At 37.7% G+C, this 21,150-nt stretch overlaps 1 protein-coding gene across 1 annotated transcript in view; it reads right to left on the reverse strand.

Moving 5' to 3' along the window:
- LOC126970780 (neurobeachin) overlaps positions 1-21,150 on the reverse strand; it is a 421,762-nt gene that overhangs the window by 236,277 nt on the left and 164,335 nt on the right. The window contains exons 20-36 of the mRNA XM_050816853.1: positions 20,606-20,922; positions 18,555-20,133; positions 18,056-18,201; positions 17,021-17,185; positions 16,757-16,936; positions 16,174-16,269; positions 15,271-15,378; positions 14,705-14,864; positions 10,050-10,138; positions 9,350-9,502; positions 7,643-7,750; positions 5,584-5,674; positions 4,162-4,250; positions 3,608-3,824; positions 2,794-3,029; positions 2,321-2,445; positions 968-1,133 (exon numbers count right to left, since the gene is read on the reverse strand). Coding sequence (XP_050672810.1) covers positions 968-1,133; positions 2,321-2,445; positions 2,794-3,029; positions 3,608-3,824; positions 4,162-4,250; positions 5,584-5,674; positions 7,643-7,750; positions 9,350-9,502; positions 10,050-10,138; positions 14,705-14,864; positions 15,271-15,378; positions 16,174-16,269; positions 16,757-16,936; positions 17,021-17,185; positions 18,056-18,201; positions 18,555-20,133; positions 20,606-20,922 — 4,025 coding nt within the window. The remainder of the gene's footprint in view (positions 1-967; positions 1,134-2,320; positions 2,446-2,793; positions 3,030-3,607; positions 3,825-4,161; positions 4,251-5,583; positions 5,675-7,642; positions 7,751-9,349; positions 9,503-10,049; positions 10,139-14,704; positions 14,865-15,270; positions 15,379-16,173; positions 16,270-16,756; positions 16,937-17,020; positions 17,186-18,055; positions 18,202-18,554; positions 20,134-20,605; positions 20,923-21,150) is intronic.

Here is a 21,150-nt window from a genome sequence, read left to right on the forward strand (position 1 = left end):
GGGTCGTTGACCCGCATCGCTCGTATCGTGTCTCAGCCATGCCCGTGTCTATGCGTACCTATCGAATCATATAGATATACGTTCGAGCGATTTTTGCCTAAAGTGTTAGGAAAACCTCGTTTTAACATACGTAGGGCGTTCAATAATAAGTGAGAATGCGTATGTTGCCGATATATTCACCTTTAGCATAATAGACTGGGAATAACATTAGTCTAGACTGAAAATTCCTTTCACACTATTTTACTGAAAAGACCCTTTATCATGCACACCTAAGAATATTCGTATACTGTAACGACTACGACGTCATCAACTACTCCTCATCTCAATCCTATGAAATAATCCTTCACCCTAGGAAATAGACGTTAATCGCTGGGGAGGGGGGGGGTTAGGTCGAGTGACTATGGAGAATGCTCTAGTTTTTTGAAGCCAATATCTCAAATTGCAGTAATAGCGGTAGCGAACCTGGTGATTCGACGCATTAACTTGATAAAACAAAATAATTTTTGTTTGCTAGCTGTTTGACACGAGTTTCGTTACGATTTTTTATTTGTTAAAGTTCTTTAGGTGCGTTATGAATAATGATGAGAGTGAAATTTTAAGATGCGCATTATTATAACACAAAAATAACGGGTTGAAGTTGGTTCCTAAAAATTTCTGACGTTTGCGTCTTCGTTTATTCTTTTGGTTTCTTCGTCCATTATTAAGACAGGCAAAGGGTTCAAGCCCATGCAGCTTTATTCATTATTTAATAATTAATTGTCAAAGCCGTCTTTACAAGATTAATGATTTTTGCTGCGTTAGGCCAAAGAAGTATAACTTCTTGCGTGCATACATAAGTACACACGCGCTTTTTGCTGAATATAAAGAGTCAGTTACAATGAGCTAGATTTTCAACTTCATTAATATCTGAGAAAAGAGAGCCCGTGACACTCTCCCTCTCTTGGGTTAGTCGCCTTGGTACACGTACCTGCAGGATCGCGTCGTTGGGCGAGTACGATTCGTGCGAGGCGTGCGTGTGTCGGTCGTGGCGCCGGCCGCGCGGGTCGGGCACCAGCCGACGTCGGCGCCGCGCGTCATCCTCCCACGAGTCCAGCTTCCAAAACTCACACTCCACAATTCTGCCGTCTCCCAACCTGCCCCATACATAATATTGCTCCATTATTCACTCAAATGTTGTGTGTGATTTTTATTGTGTGTGAATTCAGGCACGCCAGAATTTAGCGAGTCAACATCTCCTGAGGATGCCTCGTGTAGAAGCGAAACATGTGCCGAATTTATTAAAGACTTTAAACTTAGCGGAATTTACACTCAATAAAAATAACAACATAATTATCTAAATGTTTTAAGTATTCATAAGTGTTAATTCCGCCAATATTTGTCTTTAAGAAATTCCACACGTGTTTCGCCTCTGCACGAGACATCCTCAGGACATGTTGACTCGCCAAAATCTCCGAAAAAAGATTTCCGCAAAATAACTCTTAATTCAATAAATTTTCTATTATTCACAACCAACTAAATTCCAATTACTACGCTAAAATCGCCAAAGAGATTAATTAATTTTAAGCATAATATTTTAGTTTCTTTAGCATAATTTATAATTATGATAAATAAATAATTAAAAAAATACACTTATTTCTAAATTGAAGTCAACTGTTGTTTGTGAATCCAGGCGGGTGATCCGAGAATCTGAAATGGCTTGAGGGGGTTCGTCAATCTTGTTGCACGAATTAAGATGGAGATTTTAAAAATAGCATTATCTAAATTTTCATCTCGCTAACCCCTCATTTTCACAATAGATTGAGAGGTATGACGATATTCGTGTTTCATGATACTATAAAAAATAGATTCTGAAAAGGGGTGCATTTAGGGCTAGATATCCATAGGTCGCTGGTTCATCCGGCTCGAAGGACCAAAAAAGGATGCACTTAGGGGTAGATATTTAAATTGGTTTCTATGGTAATAATATTTATTTACTTAAGGTACTAAATTAATCTATAGCACATTAAATAACTTTATTTAATGGTTCTACTTGTGAGTACGCGGATCTCTACAATGAATTGGTTACAATGGTAAAATGGTTACTCGGACCGGCCCTGTAATGGTTATAGACGAATGGTTAATGAAAGTTGGGATCAGCCCGATCAATGGTTAAACGCGTACGGCCTTACTAAAGGCAACACATGGTTATAAATAGTTAATTTTATCTACTAAGCAATATTTGTAATATAATGCTGTTCAATGGATTAACTTCGAAGAGATTCCCATGAACCTATTGACTAGAGTAATATAATAAGGATGTATATGTATTGTGGATAGTCACCGGGGTTGCAGCTTGTCGAGCAGGCGCGAGGCGGCGGCCTGGTCGCGCCGGCGTCCTGCCGCTATCAGCCGCTCGCACGTGCGCTCTTCTTCAGCGCGCTCGGCGCTCGTAGCGGCACACAGGCACTGCACACAGAACAACCATTCCATATCTATTCTACTATTGCTTTTTTTGTAATAGCTGTTTATTGTTACTGTTTGTTCAGACATGGTCATAAAAACCAAAGGATTTGAATAACATTAAGATACATTTGATATAGTTATTTAAATATTTTTTTTGCATGGGCTTCATTTCAGATAAATTTTGTGTAATAATTGTTTTAAAATAATGCTACGTGCATTATTATTGAAATATTACATTAAGATGTAATCAGTGTGTAAAAGGTTTTGAGGTGTACGTAAAAGCTATACATATTGCAATGATAGTGTGGTGTAGTGTTTATATGGTAGATGTAATGTCGTGTTGCACGTCACCTCAAAGTCAGCGTGCTTGAGCACGTCGTCGGCGCGCATACGGTTCAGGATGAACTCGGCCTCGTTGGCGACGCGCACGATGTGGTCACGCATGGCGTGTGACAGCAACCTTCCCTCGTTGATCAGCTCTATGAAGGCTAGCCCCGCGTGCTTCTGCAGTGAGTTCTGCCACTCCTGCGAGCACAGCAGCATCACCAGCTCTACCACGGACGTCGACGACTTGAAGGTTTGCAGACCTGATCACAGAAAGAATACAGTAAGCCGCAAGTTATCACGCCTCAAACATGTTTCAGTTAAGGGACTGTGCATTAACCGAGGAAAATCAAGAGCCTGTACCTACATACAATTTTTTTTGCCAAGTTTTATGAAGAATGCGATTTTATACAAATTAAAGTCGAAAGATGGAGTTTGGGCGTCTTAGTAACGACCGTATTAAAAATCTTCGAAATAGCACTTTACAAGTACTTACAGTTTAACGTGAGCTTATGTTACGCAGTTACCATAAAAAAGTAAAAGGATAAAAAACTCTCCTTTGTGTAGATATGAGTCCCACACTCATTAGTATCATATTGCTTTACGTCCTCTTAGATCTCTTTTTCGCAATTAACGATTTAAATATTTTTTATGTGGAAGATATACATTTTGGAATAGTGAGAATGTCAGTTGGCCTCAAAACAATAATCAGTGTATTAGTTGATAGTGCTCTTCGGATAACGAATGGTCATACAATGAATTAGTTTCTTCTTGGTAATTAAAATATTTGAATAATATCGAAAATAATGTTCTTCACATGGTTCTAATATAATCAACAAACCTTCCATCAGTAGCTCTTGCCCGTGACTTCCAACAAGTGTTTTTGACAGAAAGGGCGCAAAGTCCAGCATGATCTCACGCAGTAAGGGACAGACTGCTCCAAGCGCGCGTTCCAGCTTGTGAGTGAGCGAGACGCCCTCTATCCCCGCCCCTCCACTTCCAATTATATCACCATCTCCTTCCTTATCTCCGCAGATCGACATGCTTGTCTCGTTTTCCTGGAAATGTTGGAAATCACCTTGCTGTTTCAGATAACTAGGTCACCAGGTTTAACCGTATATATATATATACATTAGGTTTCTGCGTGAAGTTTACAATTTAATAATAAATCAATTTCCCGACCTTTCTTGACATTTGCAATATCATGTTTTCAGAGGGACTTTACACAAAAACCATATACATATTAAAATATAGTTACCATTACACAAAAAATACCTACTATATAGATAACAAAATTAATTTAAAGTTGCTGAACGAGGGTTGAATGACTTGAAAATTCATTTGAACCATTTGTATCAAAAAATTCTTGCTTTACTATGATTGTTGTGAATTTACCTGCAGATGTCTCTGCACTGCTTGCAGACTGCGGCTCTGACGCACGTGGTGATGGTCGCGCAGATGCATCTGCTTCTCTATCTCTGAAACTGGAGAGAAGCATCGTCACCCAGGGATAAATAAAGCCCTAATAAGTCTAGTGGAGCATTTGTTTGTAACACGTGCCAATTCATTAATTCTTGTACAAACAAGTCTATTTGGTTTTATTTATTTAAATCGGCTTTACCGCCCGCGCACCCCGCATCCCACCCTGTCAAGCCCCTCACTACGAGCGGAAATCCGTTGTATAAGACGGGATGTTATCGCGAACCCACTACCAGCCAAGCAAAACTCTCTAAGAAAAACGCGATTAACTCGATTGTATGAAACGTGCAGTCATTGATAGATTGACAGATAACGGCTATAACCTTGTTAAAAACGGAGATAGCCGGACTCCATTATATTTTAAGCAACTGTTCGCTTTCAAACTTAGCCGGACTATACTTCCTTGCCAATCACCATACTGTAATTACTACTATTTCAAACTTATGTCAAATGACTGCATGTTTCATAACGTAGTTTTACATCCTCTTTGCCCACTACACTCACCCGAAAGAAGGTATCCGAATGGTTCGTAACTAGTCGGTACCCACAGTGATGAACCGTGAGTAAAGGCGATCTAAATGAAGAAAGTCAATAATATCTCACGAAAATTTAATAATTTAAGTCTATAATTCCAAACTGAAAAACACAATCGATCCGAATAAAAAAAGGCAACATGACCGGTTATATTTGCAGGTCCACTGCCACTGCCAACCCAAATATTTCTTTAAGTTTTTTATACCAAGGCGATAAAATCGAATTAAATTTTTTATGCAATAAAAGATTTTAAATCTAATACTTAGGAGTCAAAAACTACCACCAACCATTCGAAAACTTATGCTTCAACCTGAGAAGAATAGACGCAAGAAACTCTGTAAGCTTCTCTTTTTTATCAATAAAATATATAAATTAACAGCTTGTTAACAGCCTCTCCTTGCCTTATTTGTGTATGAATTTCATATATGTATATTTAGTAACCTATACCATAGGTATATACCTAATAAAATAGGCTAAAATATACCACAACATGTAACATAGCCTGTGTTAATAAAGAATCTGTTTTTAACTGCAGTATGTTTGTACGTCGACAGATGGCGCTGAAGCAATTAATATTTGAACAGTCAAAATCGTCCAATAGAACAACAACCATTAAACGCGATTTACGAATTACTAAAATAATGTTGTTGTTACATTAGGATTCAAAAAACTTCTGACACTACTGGCCGGCCATCTATGGTTTATTTTTATTTAAAATAGGCTTTAAATAAAATTCTTAAGGAATCCATCTTGACAATAAGGTTTATGTTGAAGTATAGGATAGTATTAAGAGTAGACACCAACCGTCGTGGTCCCTGCCTCCAGTGATGGTGGCGGGTCCTCGGTCTCCATCCTCGTTCAGGTTCACGTCGGTCCACGACTCGTCGTTGCTCACCTGCAATCAAACCGTCATGTAGAGGAGCAGCCACACAATTGCAATATATAAAATTTGTGTATGCATTACTCTGATAAATTCTGCTCTGATCGCGCTCCCTTAGTTGACTCACAGGTTTATATACCAGCAACGCTCATGTTCGTGGCCGATTCCTCTCCGCCGCCGGTCCGTGATCACTACGCTACGTTGTCCTCTTACTCCACAAAAAAGTTGGATTGACATTCACTTTTTAACCGATTTAAAAAACGAGTAGGTTCTCAATTCGATCGGTTTTTTTTATGTATGTACACCGATTACGTTGAGAGTTATGATCGGATTTACATGATTCATCTTTAATTAGATGCGGAATGTTTAGCATTTGGTCCCATAAAAAAATTGGTTTAAAGTCGGTGCCAAACCAAATGTATAGTATGTAATAGCAGGTACCTACACGCGCTAGGCACCCACTTAAGCCCCATCAATAGGTTGTGTTTTATTACTATTAAAGGTATCAGGTTTGTTTAAGAGGTGTATTAAATGAAATCTTTATTAAGTTATTGTATACTTGCTTTTTGTGGTCGGTTTTTTAATCGTATTTTTTTTTGGACTTATAACAATGATCATATTAATTTGAGCTTCTATGTCAACAGTGCAATGATTGTCGACCATGGCGAAGAAAACACTAGAAGAATAACAATAGTTTTTACAGTTGTACTTAACGATATTTGTATATTGATTGGAACATGTCGAATTTTCGGAAAAAAATTAAAATAAGCCTGATTTTATTTGCAGTTTATTATATGTCAGAAAACACCGCAACTTCTTAACACAGTGGATTGAATGTTAAGTAGTAAAACTTTGCTGTTTAAAAAGCACAAGGTTCATATCCTGTTTTTATTTTATACGAAATTTATATTATTTCAAAAGCATCTAGACTGCAGCCGTATAACCAGGAAACTAAATGTGACACTGGTCAGAGAGTGTAACTTCCATACAAATAAACGTTGTATAGCAAGTAACTCCATCTGTGTTCCTGTGTACATAACTAACTAACATACTAAGTAACTCACCAAAATGTCATTCTGTGAGCAAGCATTTACAAATTTTCTGTTCTTAAAAAAAACACTGCAAAGGTTTCTAGGTACTTCAAAGGTATCATTATCATCTTTGACTTATACTATATACGTATACCCAGTTACGTATCTGTTACTAATTATACTATTACAAAATTTTAATATAATTTTGTGTGAATATTTACATTTTGTGTAAATGGTTGGGCAGAATCTAGCATGGTCCTTTATATATTTATTTTTATCAATGTAATTTAATAATTAAAAAGATGATAATTATTTGTACCTATATTATAAATACTCGCTAATAATAGAAATTAGTTAAAAATCAAAAAGGAAAACTGTAATAGACAAAGTTTTATTTAAGCGCCACCTATTAACGCTTATATAAACTACACTATTAGGCGACAGCACCATCTCGTGTTCGCGGTACATCTTATATTTTAAAATAGAAACAAGTGTTGCACATGTATTTTCGTAAAAATTTTATTTATTTATTTATTTTAAGCAAACTTTACAGCATTTCTATTCTACAGATTAATTCTATAAACTATATACATGTATTGCCTTTAACAAAGTTTGGCAGATTAAATTATAATGAAATAAAAAATATAGATTATATAATATATATAAAATATATATTATCTATGACGTCTGGTGCAGAATATAATTGTTGCCGGGCAGGGCACATAGAGGGCTATGTGGACCGACAAATAGCCGGTGGGGCAATAAAGTCCTCGAAAGGCGACCACGTACTGCAAGACGCAGTCTTGTGAGACACCCGCAAGATGGAGCTAGGATCTGGTTAAGTTCGCCAGAATATGTAGTATTTTGGGGAGGCCTTTGTCAAGCCGTGGAAGACTTTAGGCTGTGATGATGATGGTTATGATGAAGTGTAGTAATTACGGGGTGTACTCACAGGCTGCTTGTTGTCGTCGAGCGCCACCTCGCTCGAGCTCTCCGGGTCGTTATTGGTCTCCGTGGAGTGGAGGTGGAAAGAGCCACCGTCCTCCAATGAGTCCACGCTCTGTTCACACAAACTTAGTTACCAACGCTACTGCTAAAACACTATTAATAAAAAAGAGTTATCGTTTTAATTTTAATTTTAATTTCAATTTATATTTACTTTCCGAATATCGGGGATATATTTTTTGACGATTTATAAGTTATGAATGAACTGTGATAACTCACATAAATATTAATCAATACAAGACAAAACAAAGGAAAGTTAAACATTTTAGTAGCAAACTTACTAAATTGAACTGAAACAAAATGCGATGAATGGACTTTATAGTTAATCCATCAAAACTTTTAAATGATAATTTATCTGAGTTGCCTACATTTAATAGTAAAAGCATGCAAGCAATTCGTACTGTGCAAGCGAGAGGTAAGCCTAAATAAGCACGTGCTTCAAAGTATATAGTCGTACTTATAATACGCGTCAACCAAGCCCTTGCGATACTTACGCAGTGCTGCTCCAATATTGCCTATTGTGATATTGTGAATATTGTTTCTGCCATTGAGTTGTTCTGGGAACATTGTGCTAATGTGACATTATACTTCGTGATATTCTGAGTGCTGTCAGTGCTAGCATTTCTTATTAGTTGTAGCATAGATACACACATTAGTACATTATATTAGTAAGTAGGTATACACTAAATGTGTGTTAGTGATATCAAGCATCTGTTGGTTCTTATATTGGAACTGGATACTTGTACTAACGCACGGCTTGTACGTTTATTATTTCGTGTTCTATGACATGTTGTTATATAAACACAGGGCAATATCAGTATTATTAGTCTAAATTTGTGGTATCATTGTGACCTACATTTTTTTCTATATGGCTGTTACTGGCGACTTCAACTTCAGTTACCAGTGTAACTATATTTGTTGGTGATCCAATACCGCCACATACATAACAATCTTTTATCTCTCATCGTTAAGACAGCGTTTCTAAGAAATGTTTATTCTTTGATGTACTTTGTAACCCCGACTACCACATTCATTTTTCGGGTTAGTATAATGTAGCCTTTGACATTCACAAATAATGTGGCTTTCTATTGGAAACAGAATTTTCAAAATCGGATTAGTAGATCCCTCTTTAAAATCTTAGTCTGTAGATAGTCGTGTCATGTTCTGTACAGAGAAGCAAAAAAAATATTTTCCATAGAGTATGTGCATATGCAATATTTGTGTTTTTTATTCGTAGCAGGCATCCAGAACCAATAAAGAGGTGATGTGATATAAACGCGCGCGCGTGTGTATGTGGGTACATATAGACACGTGTCACATACTGTGTAAGTAGAGTGGAGTACGAACCAGGTTGACAACCGACACCGTGATCCCGGATAATGTTTTGGACCTCGCGGTGGGAGGCTTACAACAGGACAATATTAATTCATTAACATCACACACTTCTGATCTTATTTTATGAAATACTTATTTGAATATTTCTGTATTTTTTATTCATTAATGCGATCAATTGTTTGTTCAATTTGAATATTTTACTATAATATCTGCACCCGGAACCCCCAGAGCGTGCACTAACACGGAAGAAGATTGACAGAAGGAAGACGGATTGAATACCCACAGGTTATCTAACACTGGCCTTCGTCGCTAGGCTTACCTTTGGCTTAGCCTGCGTCACTGCTCGCAGACTCGACCTGAACAGCGGCTCTTCCTTGTCCGAACCTGGGCAGTTATCTTCCGGCCTGTGTTCTTCGCAACTAGGCTTCACATCGTCCGTGCTCGTTTCAATTTTGGCCACGCTTTCGCCCTCCTTCGTATGTAAATGCGAGCAAAATAACAAACAATATAAGAAGCTCATGACGAATGCAACATACTAGGGTCTCAGCAACTAACACCACGACAGACAGACGCAGACCTACTGACGACTTGGTCGTCCATGCACTAATCTATCGTACGGGTTATGTTGCACTAGTCACTAGAGCTGTTACAATTTGGTGGATTCAGTTTATTTAATAACTAATGTCCGTTTATGTCTAGATAAAGATGATAACATAGGCATTAGTACTAGTGCAGCATTATTAAACTAATGATTCTTCAAAGATAAATTCTACACGATGCAATGAAACCATCTCAAAATACCGTATTATTTTAATTTCAATTTGAACATGCAAGGAGTTCAAATAATAAAAAAAGTAAATCGACTTCAAGGAGAACTACCTACTGTTACGAAATATGATGAATAACTTACAAAGACACACGACGTTTATACGTTGGTATAATTTAAGATTGAAAGAAAAGCATGCCGATTAATTAATAATATGACGTCACGGAAAGCGTAAATAATTCACTAGACGTACCTTGATTGACGGCGAGTCTAGCTCGTTAAGTGTGGAGTTGTTTTCGTCGACGACGATCATCGTGTATTCAACGTCGTCGCCGTTGTGATCTGCGGACACATACACACACAATCACACAACTGAACGTCACATAGGGGTGAGAACACACAAGCCTTAAAAAGCGAACATATTTGGTTATCGTTGTATATATCTAGGTATTACGATCTATATAAATAAATGTATATTATTGAGGATAGTAAAACCAAACTACAATCAGCATGCATTATTTTATTTAAAAATTAAAATTTCTATCGTTTAGTACAGCGACTCAACGAACACTTCTAGTGTATTACATGATGGATAATTCTCAATTACATTCACTATATGAAAACATTCTAACTACATGGATTGCAAATAAAAAAGTAAAACAAATAAAATATCAGCAACGGCGAAGCAGTGTGCAGTTCTTCATCGTCGCGGCCGATCGTAGGGCGAAACAGAACATTCGCGAATACAAAAATGGTTGTTATAAATTTATTATTATACAGCGTGGCGCTGCAATGGCGACATTAAATGATCTACATAACTGTAATCATAATAATAAAAGTAGTTCAATAAATTATAAAAAAAAGGTTTGGTTGGAATTTTTAAAGGAAAATCGATTCCTGCCTTATCGACGATCAATGAAAAAATTATATAAATTAAATAAAATCTTATTTTGCAAATTGAAAAACGCTGTATGTTAAAAGTTAACCTGCACTTTATTTATTCTTCTGTAATTATTTTTATGCTTCGCGTGCCTATCTTCTATTTGACATTGTTTTAGAATTGATTTAAAAATTATAATGCCATAAGTATCTAGGAATGGGATGTTTACTTCTTAGGTCAACTAACAAAGGCAAAGCCGGAAATTATTTCCATAATTTTGGTAAGCAGAAAGGTACCAACAGGCCTATAGCAAGCCGGATACGAGCTGACATTTTTCTTAGGAATCGGATGGACAAGGGAGTCCGATCTAGACCTTTTGAATACGCAAATAGGCCGTAATAAACGTTATATACTCTATTGCTCTATTTTCATCGAATTTAGAAGACAGAACTGTGAAGAGATACCAGTAAAATCAACATATTATATCAATGTAAGAGTTACATATGATACAAATGCAGACATTTGAAAGAAAACCATTTCATACTAGAGCCACAAAGTCCCACATTTTCCCAATTTTTGAATCAGTAATAAACGTTAAACGCGATCAAACGCTTTCTTATCCAAGTATACGCTCCCACCACCGATGGGTCAGATCAAGATTTTTACAGTGATATCGAAGAGTTACTCCAGTTGACAAAAAATTAGGAATTAAACCAAATGATGGGCGATTTTAACGCCAAGGTAGGCCAAGGTGAAGTTTCAGGCGTTGCCGGAAAATTTAGACTTGGGGCAAGAAACGAAATAGATGACACTCTTCAATTTTGATAATTGAAGATAATATAATGATCAATAATGACTTTAGTAATTGTACTAGAAGCACTAAAACATATCCTGGAGCTGACATCAGATCGGACCACAATCCGGTTATCGCCACAATATCAAGTACGCTAAAAAGAGAAAAGACAAAATTAGATGTCAGGAAACTTACAGACCTTACTTACCAAAGCAAATGTGTCGAATGAAATAAATGGGTGGGCAGTGGATTCGAAATCTGGGACACACATAATAGAATAGACATAGAGCACACTAAAAAACAAATTATTAGACATAAACAATTTCATATTAGAAAGAGACTGGACTCCTAAGCAGAGTTGGATGACAGAGAAAATAAACAACCTTATGTAGGAAAGGAGACTACAAAAACTCTGATGAAACCAAGTACATGAAGATCGATAAAATAATTCTGCGCGAAGTCCGCTATGCACCCGATGAATTTAATCTACATAGGGAAATAAAATCTTTAATTGGCTATAAAAAGACTACACACCAACTCATAGATGAACACAATTTTGGATATAACTAAGAAAAAATACCTATGGGAACACTACATCTCGTCAATGCTCGCTGATGATCCACGAAGTAGTTGTAGTAGCTGTAACCTGTGATTTGATTGATGGGTATTCTATCCTAAAAGACAAAGTTACAAAGGCTATAAGATCTAAAACTGGAAAATCAGCGGACCCAGATGATGTTCACATAGAGGTACTTAAACTAATTAAAATACGTAAATTTATTGAACGCCGTTTATGACTCTGGCCACTTACCCAAAGATTGGCTAACGTCATCTTTCATAACGCTCCCTAAGAAAGCCAATGCGAAAAAGTGTGAACAATTTCGAACAATTAGCCTTATGAGTCAAGTGTTAAAACTATTTCTAAATATCATTCACGAACGCATAAGAACTAAATGTGACGAACAACGCGCAGATAACCAGTTCGGCTTAAGATCAGGAGTCGGCACAAGAGAGGCTCTATTTGAAGTACAGGTTTTGGTGCAAAAATGCTTAGATACGCAGCAGGATGTTTTTCTTTGCTTCATCGATTACGAAAAAGCTTTCGATGGAGTTTTGCATGACCGCCTAATTGCAATATTACAAAATATCGGGTTGAAATGTGGGCATATAGTCGTATGTTGGCCATTAGTTGGACTTACAAGATCACGAATGTGGAAGTTCTGCGCCGCGTCAATCAAAAACGCGAACTCATGCAAACCATCAAGATGAGGAAAATTGCATATTTGGGGTACGTGCTTAGGCACGAGAGGTACGAACTCCTATAACTAACCATTATGGGAAAAGTTGTCGGAAGAAGAGGCGTAGGTCGCAGAAAAAAGTCTTGGCTGCGTAACATCCGAGAGTGGACTGGCATAGTGAGTGCGGTAGAACCATTTCGGTTCGGGAAGGACAAAATTACAAAGCTGACTGCCAACCTTCGCTAGTCGGAGAGGCACGCGCAGAAGAAGAAAGAGTAGGCCTGTGGGAAGGTGTCAGCAAATAAAATGACATATATCGGTTGCGTTTCTGACGAATGACTATGTATAGATTTTTGAAGGCTATGGACAGTAGTTCCTTATTTTATTTTTATTGAATGTAAATAACATTTTGGGATTCCTTTTCATAGACGTAGCACATTTTTATCAATATTTTACACCTATCGCTTTCGATGTTCAATTCTATGTTATCTCTAGGGTTGCCAATTTTTTTAACTATTAGATTAATCTATACATTGTGTATACGTTCACTATTTGAGTGCTGCGATCTGTTGCGGGTGTACTTGTGGTTTAACTGAAGCACCACTAAAGCAACGTGTCCGTTACCTGCGTGCGTGTCGAGCGCGTCGTGCGGGTGCGCGCGTTGGTAAGTAGCTAGGCGGGCGTGGTCGAGGGCGTGCGAGTGCGCGTGCGAGTTAGTGAGGTGTTGTTGTTGTTGTCCGCAGTGCGGGTGCGGGTGTGCGGGGCGGCTGGCGGGGTGCGCACCCGGCAGAAACTGCGGGTACACGTGGTGCGACCACTGCGGGAACAGAGGCCGCGACCCTGCCGCCCGCACGACCCAGTCACGAGCCGACCGGGACCCGGGTCGGGACCAGTATCAAGTAGTGAGAGTAACAGCGAGTTGGCCAATGAGAGTAAAACGCGCGACGAAAGAAATAATATATCCAATCATAATGACAAGTTACATAAAGCATCGGAAATGTGAGAAATCAACAGAATATAGGATTGAAGATAGGTCACCGATGAGAGTGAGATGGTATTTGGTGTGTGTGTGGTTGTGTGCAGTCGGCAGGTCAAGGTGCGAACGTGAAATTAAAGACGAGTTTACCAGTGTCCCATATGTGACGCGGTATCAAGCGGCGTGAAAAAGAAATAATGACAAATCAGTTATTGTTTTAATTAGTCTTATATTCTTTCATATAACTTTCACGAAAGACAAATGTAGGAAAAAGATCGAAAATATATATCATGAATGAGAAGCAGCAACTCATCCAGTTTTCATTGTGCACGACAACACAACAGATATTTTAGAAGAAACATTTAAAAAAATTATTGAAGGTGCAACAAAGCATAGAGACAAAGCATAATAAAAATTTGTTTTTGTAAAAAGTGAAAAAAAAAGAAAATGGTTCTAGCTACTGATGATTTTGAGAATTTGAAAAAGGTGGTAATTGAAATATGATCTTAAGATGATTTATAATAGGTTCATGCATTCATATTTACGTGTTATTTTACAATATAAATAATACAAGTACCTATTATATAAGTACGTTACTAGTTATTGAAACAGTTGTTTAGGCTATAAATAAATGAAGAATAAAATCATAAAAAAAATATACGCAGCGGCATCTTAAAATAGTGTCTCAACTAAAATTTTATATGACGTTCTGACATTTCGATGCTCCTGACTATGTGAAAGTGTCGAGTGTACGACAAAATGGCGGCTGGTTTGTTTGAACATAGTAAAATTATTTACTACTTGTATTGTAATAGCTCGATACAATACAATCGATCTCCGACCGGCTTATTACTAAAACTACAAATGGAAACTTAATTCATTCGTTAGTTTATAACTAGCATTACATTATTTGAAACTGTATTTACAACATGCAGATTTAGATGGTACTAGTATCGGAATGGTGCCATCATCAATCATCACGCTGGGAGGAGGGATATCGGCAGGCGGTGCAGACACGTACCGTGGTGGTCATGCGCATGAGGCGCGTGGGTCGAGCGGCGCGACGACTGCGTGTGCGACAACGCCGGCGGCTCCAGGATGTCGCGGTACTTGGACACCATCAACACCGAGATGAAGTACACTATCGCCAGGGACAGGAATTGTGCCTGCTTCGTCTCCTCCTACGACACAACCAAACCAATAGCTGAAAAGCTCACATTAAGCACAATTTTGCCTTTTTTATGCCAGCCATTACAGGAAATACATCGAAATCACTTCAATCAGCCAACTCTCAAAGATAAAATTCCCCCTGAGTAAATGAGACCTTCAGACACATACGATCCAAAAACAGGCAAAACTAGTATAGACTAGGCCCAACCAGTTTATCCTGAGGTGTACTTATTCATATTAGGCTCAACTAGTTTAGCCTAAGCTAAACGGGTTTGTCGAAAGGCCGAGACCCTAGTCTGTTCTTCCTATCGCCTAAAGGAAGAACTAATTTGGCCTAGGAAAAAATTTGTCCCAAAATCGGGTTTGGCCGGAGAATGTCAATAAACTCATTCGTCAGCATAAGATAATAACACTCACAACGTCTCTGTAAATGACGGCCCGTAGCCGGTTGACGTCCATGTCCTGAAGCAGTCGTTCGGGGTCCTTCACCGGGCTCGACGCCTCGGCCAGACTCGCCACAATACTCTGAAATATTTGAACATAAATATTGGAACAAATCCTTTACAAGTTAAAGGCACTCACCTGGTGCGTTGTGACGTCATCGTTACAATAATAATATTTTTGACGTCAAAAATAAAACAAAATAACTGACTGATAGAAAATGATTCGTGTTAGTTAGAGTTCGGTCCATATTAAATAGAGGTAAGGACGCGATATGAGTCGGTTAATCAATATTCTTCCACTACGATACAAAGGAATACAAAATATCGATGTCATAAAAATTATTTATCAAAATTCACCCTTAATGCCGAGAGTTAAGGTTTAGTTTCGAATATAATGCGTCAATGAACATAGAATCTGTTGCTCCGCGATAGTACTGCATTAAATCGGTATTCGATGTTAGGCAAACGTGTAGCGATTCACTTCGTATTTGAATATCAGCCAAACAATGTAATATTTGTTATCGACATAAATAAAATAATTTATGACCAAATATATACCTTTCTGTTGCGGTGGTTATTTTCGCAGTTCTTAAAAAAGTGCCTTCGGCTGTGGCGAAAACATACTAAATACAAATATTTTTTACGTTTATTTGTGTTCCGATTATTTTTATTGACATTATTATATACATTTACATGATCGAAGCTCGAGAGTCAATATTATGCTTCTAGAAATCTTCACAGAAAGTCTAATCACTACTCCACATACAGCTAATTAACTATTTAGCAAAATATGATATTCAAAATTACTTTTGAAAGTAATATGAATCTATAAGTAATGTCAAGTACTAGGGTTGGATAGATTGTAGGGAGTTGTTACCTTGGGCGAGGGCGAATCCGAAGTCCGGGCGGGCCGCGTCGCGCATCTCTGTCGCTCCTTGCACTCGAGGCAGTTTCGCACCGCACACGTGCACACCTGCCACACGCTACGCTACTACAGACTATTCACTACACTACGATACTCTACACGACACAATCTATCAACCTCTTGCATGTCACTATCAGCCTGGTAGCTTTATTGGGGTCCAATGGCACATCGTAATAAAAAAAATAAAGATGAGTAAAACGTATTTCTAATTTGATTCCAAGGCTAATTTATAATAGAAATCGATAAGACTAAATAATTTAATTATGTAGGTATTTACTGATATAGGTATATACTGACAAAAATGTAACTAATGTTAAAAACACTTACTATTTTTATAGTAAATACTACAAACTAAAAATGTAAACAGTTTATGCACATAATTTGGATATTGTATAAATTTAAAAATCATCCAACTAAACAAGATGACGGCACGAGTAATTTGCGAACCAAGTCTAATAGTTAAATTGCTTCTGCCATCAATTCCACTAAAATCTGAATAGTTAAATAAATGATTGATAATTTGGTGTGAACTGACCAGTCGCAAGCACTGCCGGAGTATCCCACCACTCGACATATTCTTTTCGGCCTCCAGCTCGGCGAAGTTGAGCGCGCTCGCGAATATCAGCACATCGGCCATGGAGACCAGCCGCTGCAGGAAGGTGACGGCTACCTCTACTGGCATGCCCTGTGTTGGTTCTATCACGTCCAACTCGTTCTGAAACAGCAATTATGTTAATTCGTACTATCTCCAATCCTTCTTCGGAGTGGTGTAATAACTGCAGATCGCCAGTAGACTCACATTGGGCGAGGTGGCGGAAGCCAATAGCGGCAGTAGGCCGCCACACGCGATGATCAAATTATCGGCCAGCTGACTGATGAGGTGCACGGTGTTCACCACGAATATCGCATTCTCGCTGCTATTCACGAACTCTATCACCGATTTGCTCGAGTGACTGCGCCACACCTGACAAACACAACGCGTCATCAAAGCGATGGGACATGTTAAACACGCATAGAAATATATAATAAGAAAGACTAGCCTTCGTGCAATAGTTTGAACCACTAGCTTTGACGATGCTAACACGCCACCTCTCTTTCAGATCTTGCAGTCGCACTACATTCAGTTTTATTAAACTTATAATGCTTTTTTGGAGGCCAGCAAAAGAGGCATGAGGCAGGAGAGGATGGACAATACGCTACGTCCATCAATGCCTAGTTGTGACCAAAGCTTCTATAGTAGTTTTTCTCAAATAATGAGCGAAAATTAAAATTAAATGGCTCTTGCCGCCTCTTGGATTTCGGGTGGCGCTGAAGTAAGTTCGTGACACTGATTGCCTTCACGTGAACTCATTTTGTCAAATACAATTAGTTTCAAAAACCGAACAACAATACTTTTTTCCGCGTTTAGTGGTCAATTGTATTTTTTTACAAGAAATAGATTTCTTTTTGCAAGTCATATTCAAATTTATATAAAACTTTTGTTAAGTTTCCTGCTCGTTAGCCATGTTTCCGAGCAAAAGTTGTTTCATTTTTAAATTACACGACAGATTGCTTTATTTTAATTATTAACATAATATGTGTGCGCTAATATGTATAGTAAGTATAATTATTCATAAATACATACATATTATTATTTTTTTAACTTTACAGTTCTAAAGATTTTATTATCAGAGTAGAGGTAATAAATTTAAATTATCTTGTGTCTTGTGTGTCTCTATAATCATAAAAATAATTAATTGTGGAGGCCCAGTCTAAAGTAAATAGGCAAACTTAACTTAGTTTTTCGAAGTCCCAGTTTTTAATTACGAGCTCTAGTTCTTTATAAATTACGTACCTGGATATCGGTTTCTAGAGAGAAAAGCACATCGGACAAGAGACGCTGGTGTATGTAGGACCAGCGAAATTCCGGGATGCGGAAGGGTGGGCGCGTGGGCCCCGGCGAAAACATCGCACGCGACCCTCGGCTGCCGCGGGGACATTCTGTGGAGCACATCACCACCGTCACTTGGACCAGCACTACCGCAATAGACCTCACTATATCAACATTTGTTACAGCAGAAAATGTGTACAAAATATAACCACAATATTGAATAAAATTTTCTTTTATTGTGATCTTTTTAGATGATCATCACAAGACACTAATTATTAGTTCTTGCTTTCGTTTTACTTGTGAAAAAACAAAAGATTATCTCACTAACTAAGGTTAAGAGTAGCATGTGTTTTTAAAATATACTGGTTCTCTTAGTCGTTAAATGTTTAGTCAAGTAAGGTAATATTATAAATTAATTGGGCAAATATGGGAATATCAATAGAGTGTATGGTTTAGAACTCACCAAAATGATTGGAGTCCACTTGTGTACTCGTTGAAGCACTTCTCGGTCTCTTAGGCGAACCCGAGGTGTTTGTCCCTTGAGAAGCTACACCCTCATATCTATTACTCTCCTGCTTCATCTCATTATCTCCAGGCAAACTCACGCGTCTTTTATCTCTTTCAATCTCACCAGCACTCTCTTCTTGCAGCACATCTTGTTCTGTTCTATTTGCTATAGAAATGTTTTCACTTATTATAGATATTGATGGCACTTCTGGAACTTTTTGATCTTCATTTTCTGCATCTAGTTTTAGACGTTCGCATTCAGGATTAATTTCCGATGCATCATCAACCTTCTTTTCGGTATCATCATCTTGATGGTCAAATGGAATAACATCGTCACTATTCAATGTTAAAATAATATCATCAGCTAATCTATTATCATCATCTTCAGTTTCTATATTTTCAGTACTTAAACTGGGAGGAATATCATATTTATCTTCACAATTTGAAACTACAGAATTTATAATGTCCAAAACTAAATTGTGAGCGATTGTCTCGACGGATTCCTCTTTCTCAATATCTTCAATGTCTTGTTCTAAGTCCTCCCTACCATTAGGAGTGTTTCCTTCAGAAATGATTCCACCTGAAATGGCACCAGAGTCTGTATCATCGTCTGTTTTTAATCTTACAGTTTCTAGTGCAATGCTAAGAACGTCGTTAACAATATTTATGGCAACATGTTTAGGATCATTGTCAACTTCGTCTGGAATGCATGTATCAGTCTTATCTTGAATTTTCTTTGGGCTGGTTGCTTCACTTGGCGTCAAATAAAGCTCGGAAGGATCAGAAAGTTCGGATTCTCTTTCATTGACCAGATTAAGTTCATCGATAATTCTTTCAGGACTTGCCGTTTCACTGATAGATAAGCTCGACGGCAAGTGTTCGCTCTTATCCGTAATATCTTCTTTACAAATATTATCTCCTACATCTCTTACTGGAATATAGTCGAGACTGCCTTGTCGTGACAGAGGTTTGTCTGTTTGTTCGGAAATCGTCTCTGTCGTGACTATACCAGATTCTGAACTCTCCATCAATTTGTTTTCCAGTATTGATTGTATTAAGTCATCATTTGAATTAAGTGTTTTATCATCCATCTGCTCATCTATAACATGTTCTGTTTCACGCCTTACACTATCACAACCTTCATCAGGCACTTCAGCACTAAGATTCTTGGCAGGGGAATGCACTTTACATACTTCACTGTACACTATGTTAGTCCGACTGTCATCGGCAATTTCACTAGATTTATTACATTTACACGTTTCAATTTCCCTAAGAGAAAGTCCTTTTCCAATTTCAGTTTGAGCCCCATGATTGAGAACATTTTGTTTTCTTATGGTGACTGGCGATGCATCACTCTCAACCGCATCGGGTAGAACTTTATTTTTTACATGACCATCTGTATGTCTATCCCAACCGGATATTGTGGAGATAGGGCGTTGTTGTCGCTCAGCCGGGTCTGTGATGTTATCAGCTCGTCTTTGTTCATAATGTTCGTACATTTGTGCGAATTGAAGTTTAAATTCTTCATAAGATACCTAAAAACAGAAAAGTACATTAATGAAAATTATAAAAACATCTTCGATTGTTTTATAATTTAAGTTTTTATAGTGTCTACATTATACAAGCTATTCAATAAAAGAGCTCTTTTTATATTGTTGCCCGCAAGCTAAAACAAAATTTGCTTGGCTTGCGCAATGAGAAAAACATTAGATAGATGTGATCATGAATTGAACTAGATGCGGCTGACTTTCACTTAGTTAAAAACAAAGAGTGGTTTAAATAATGATGGAATACAAAATGTACAAGATTAATATACGTTTAATTTATCTCCGAACCCAACGTCTACTACTACTACAAACATATTACACTATTAATAACAACTACGAGGTACAAAAACATATTACACTATTAATAAGTTTACTGTCACTTTGAATGAAAATGAATGCAGTGGTATTGATGATAAGATCTGGCCGTGAGAAAATTTGATAGGTCATGAAATAAACAAACCTTGGAGTGCACGATCGCCAGCGTGTCGACCCAGACTCTCCAACCACCATACTCATGTTTGATCGCATGATGCAATAACATCCGGAATAGCGAATAGACCATATCCGATATCTTTTGCTCTTCTGCATTCTTGGGATGTATGTATGCCATCGCAATGAGCCATTCCTGCCATACGGACATCTGGAGAACCGTTCGCCGGTTCTCTCTGTTGTTACTGCACAATAGTGTCATGTCGGATAGGAATAGCTTCTTCACTTCCAGCACCTGTTCCGTTTGCTTTGACTGACGGATCAGAGTCGCGACTACTTTTAAGATCACTGAAATTTTAATAAATATTTTTGTAATTATATGCCAATTACAAAAATATCAATACAATCTAACTGTCACTGAAACCACACGGCATTTACCGTTCTAACCAGCTAATGTACATTCACATCCATAACAATTTTGTAATAGCTCTTTATTAATAGTTCTATGCATAATATTGCTTGCTAATGCTTGAAAGATATTTTTAGTTAGGAAGTCATATTCAGCGAAACTAATCA

This window comes from Leptidea sinapis, chromosome 22 (assembly GCF_905404315.1).
Source record: "Leptidea sinapis chromosome 22, ilLepSina1.1, whole genome shotgun sequence".
In the NCBI taxonomy this organism is placed as follows: domain Eukaryota; kingdom Metazoa; phylum Arthropoda; class Insecta; order Lepidoptera; family Pieridae; genus Leptidea; species Leptidea sinapis.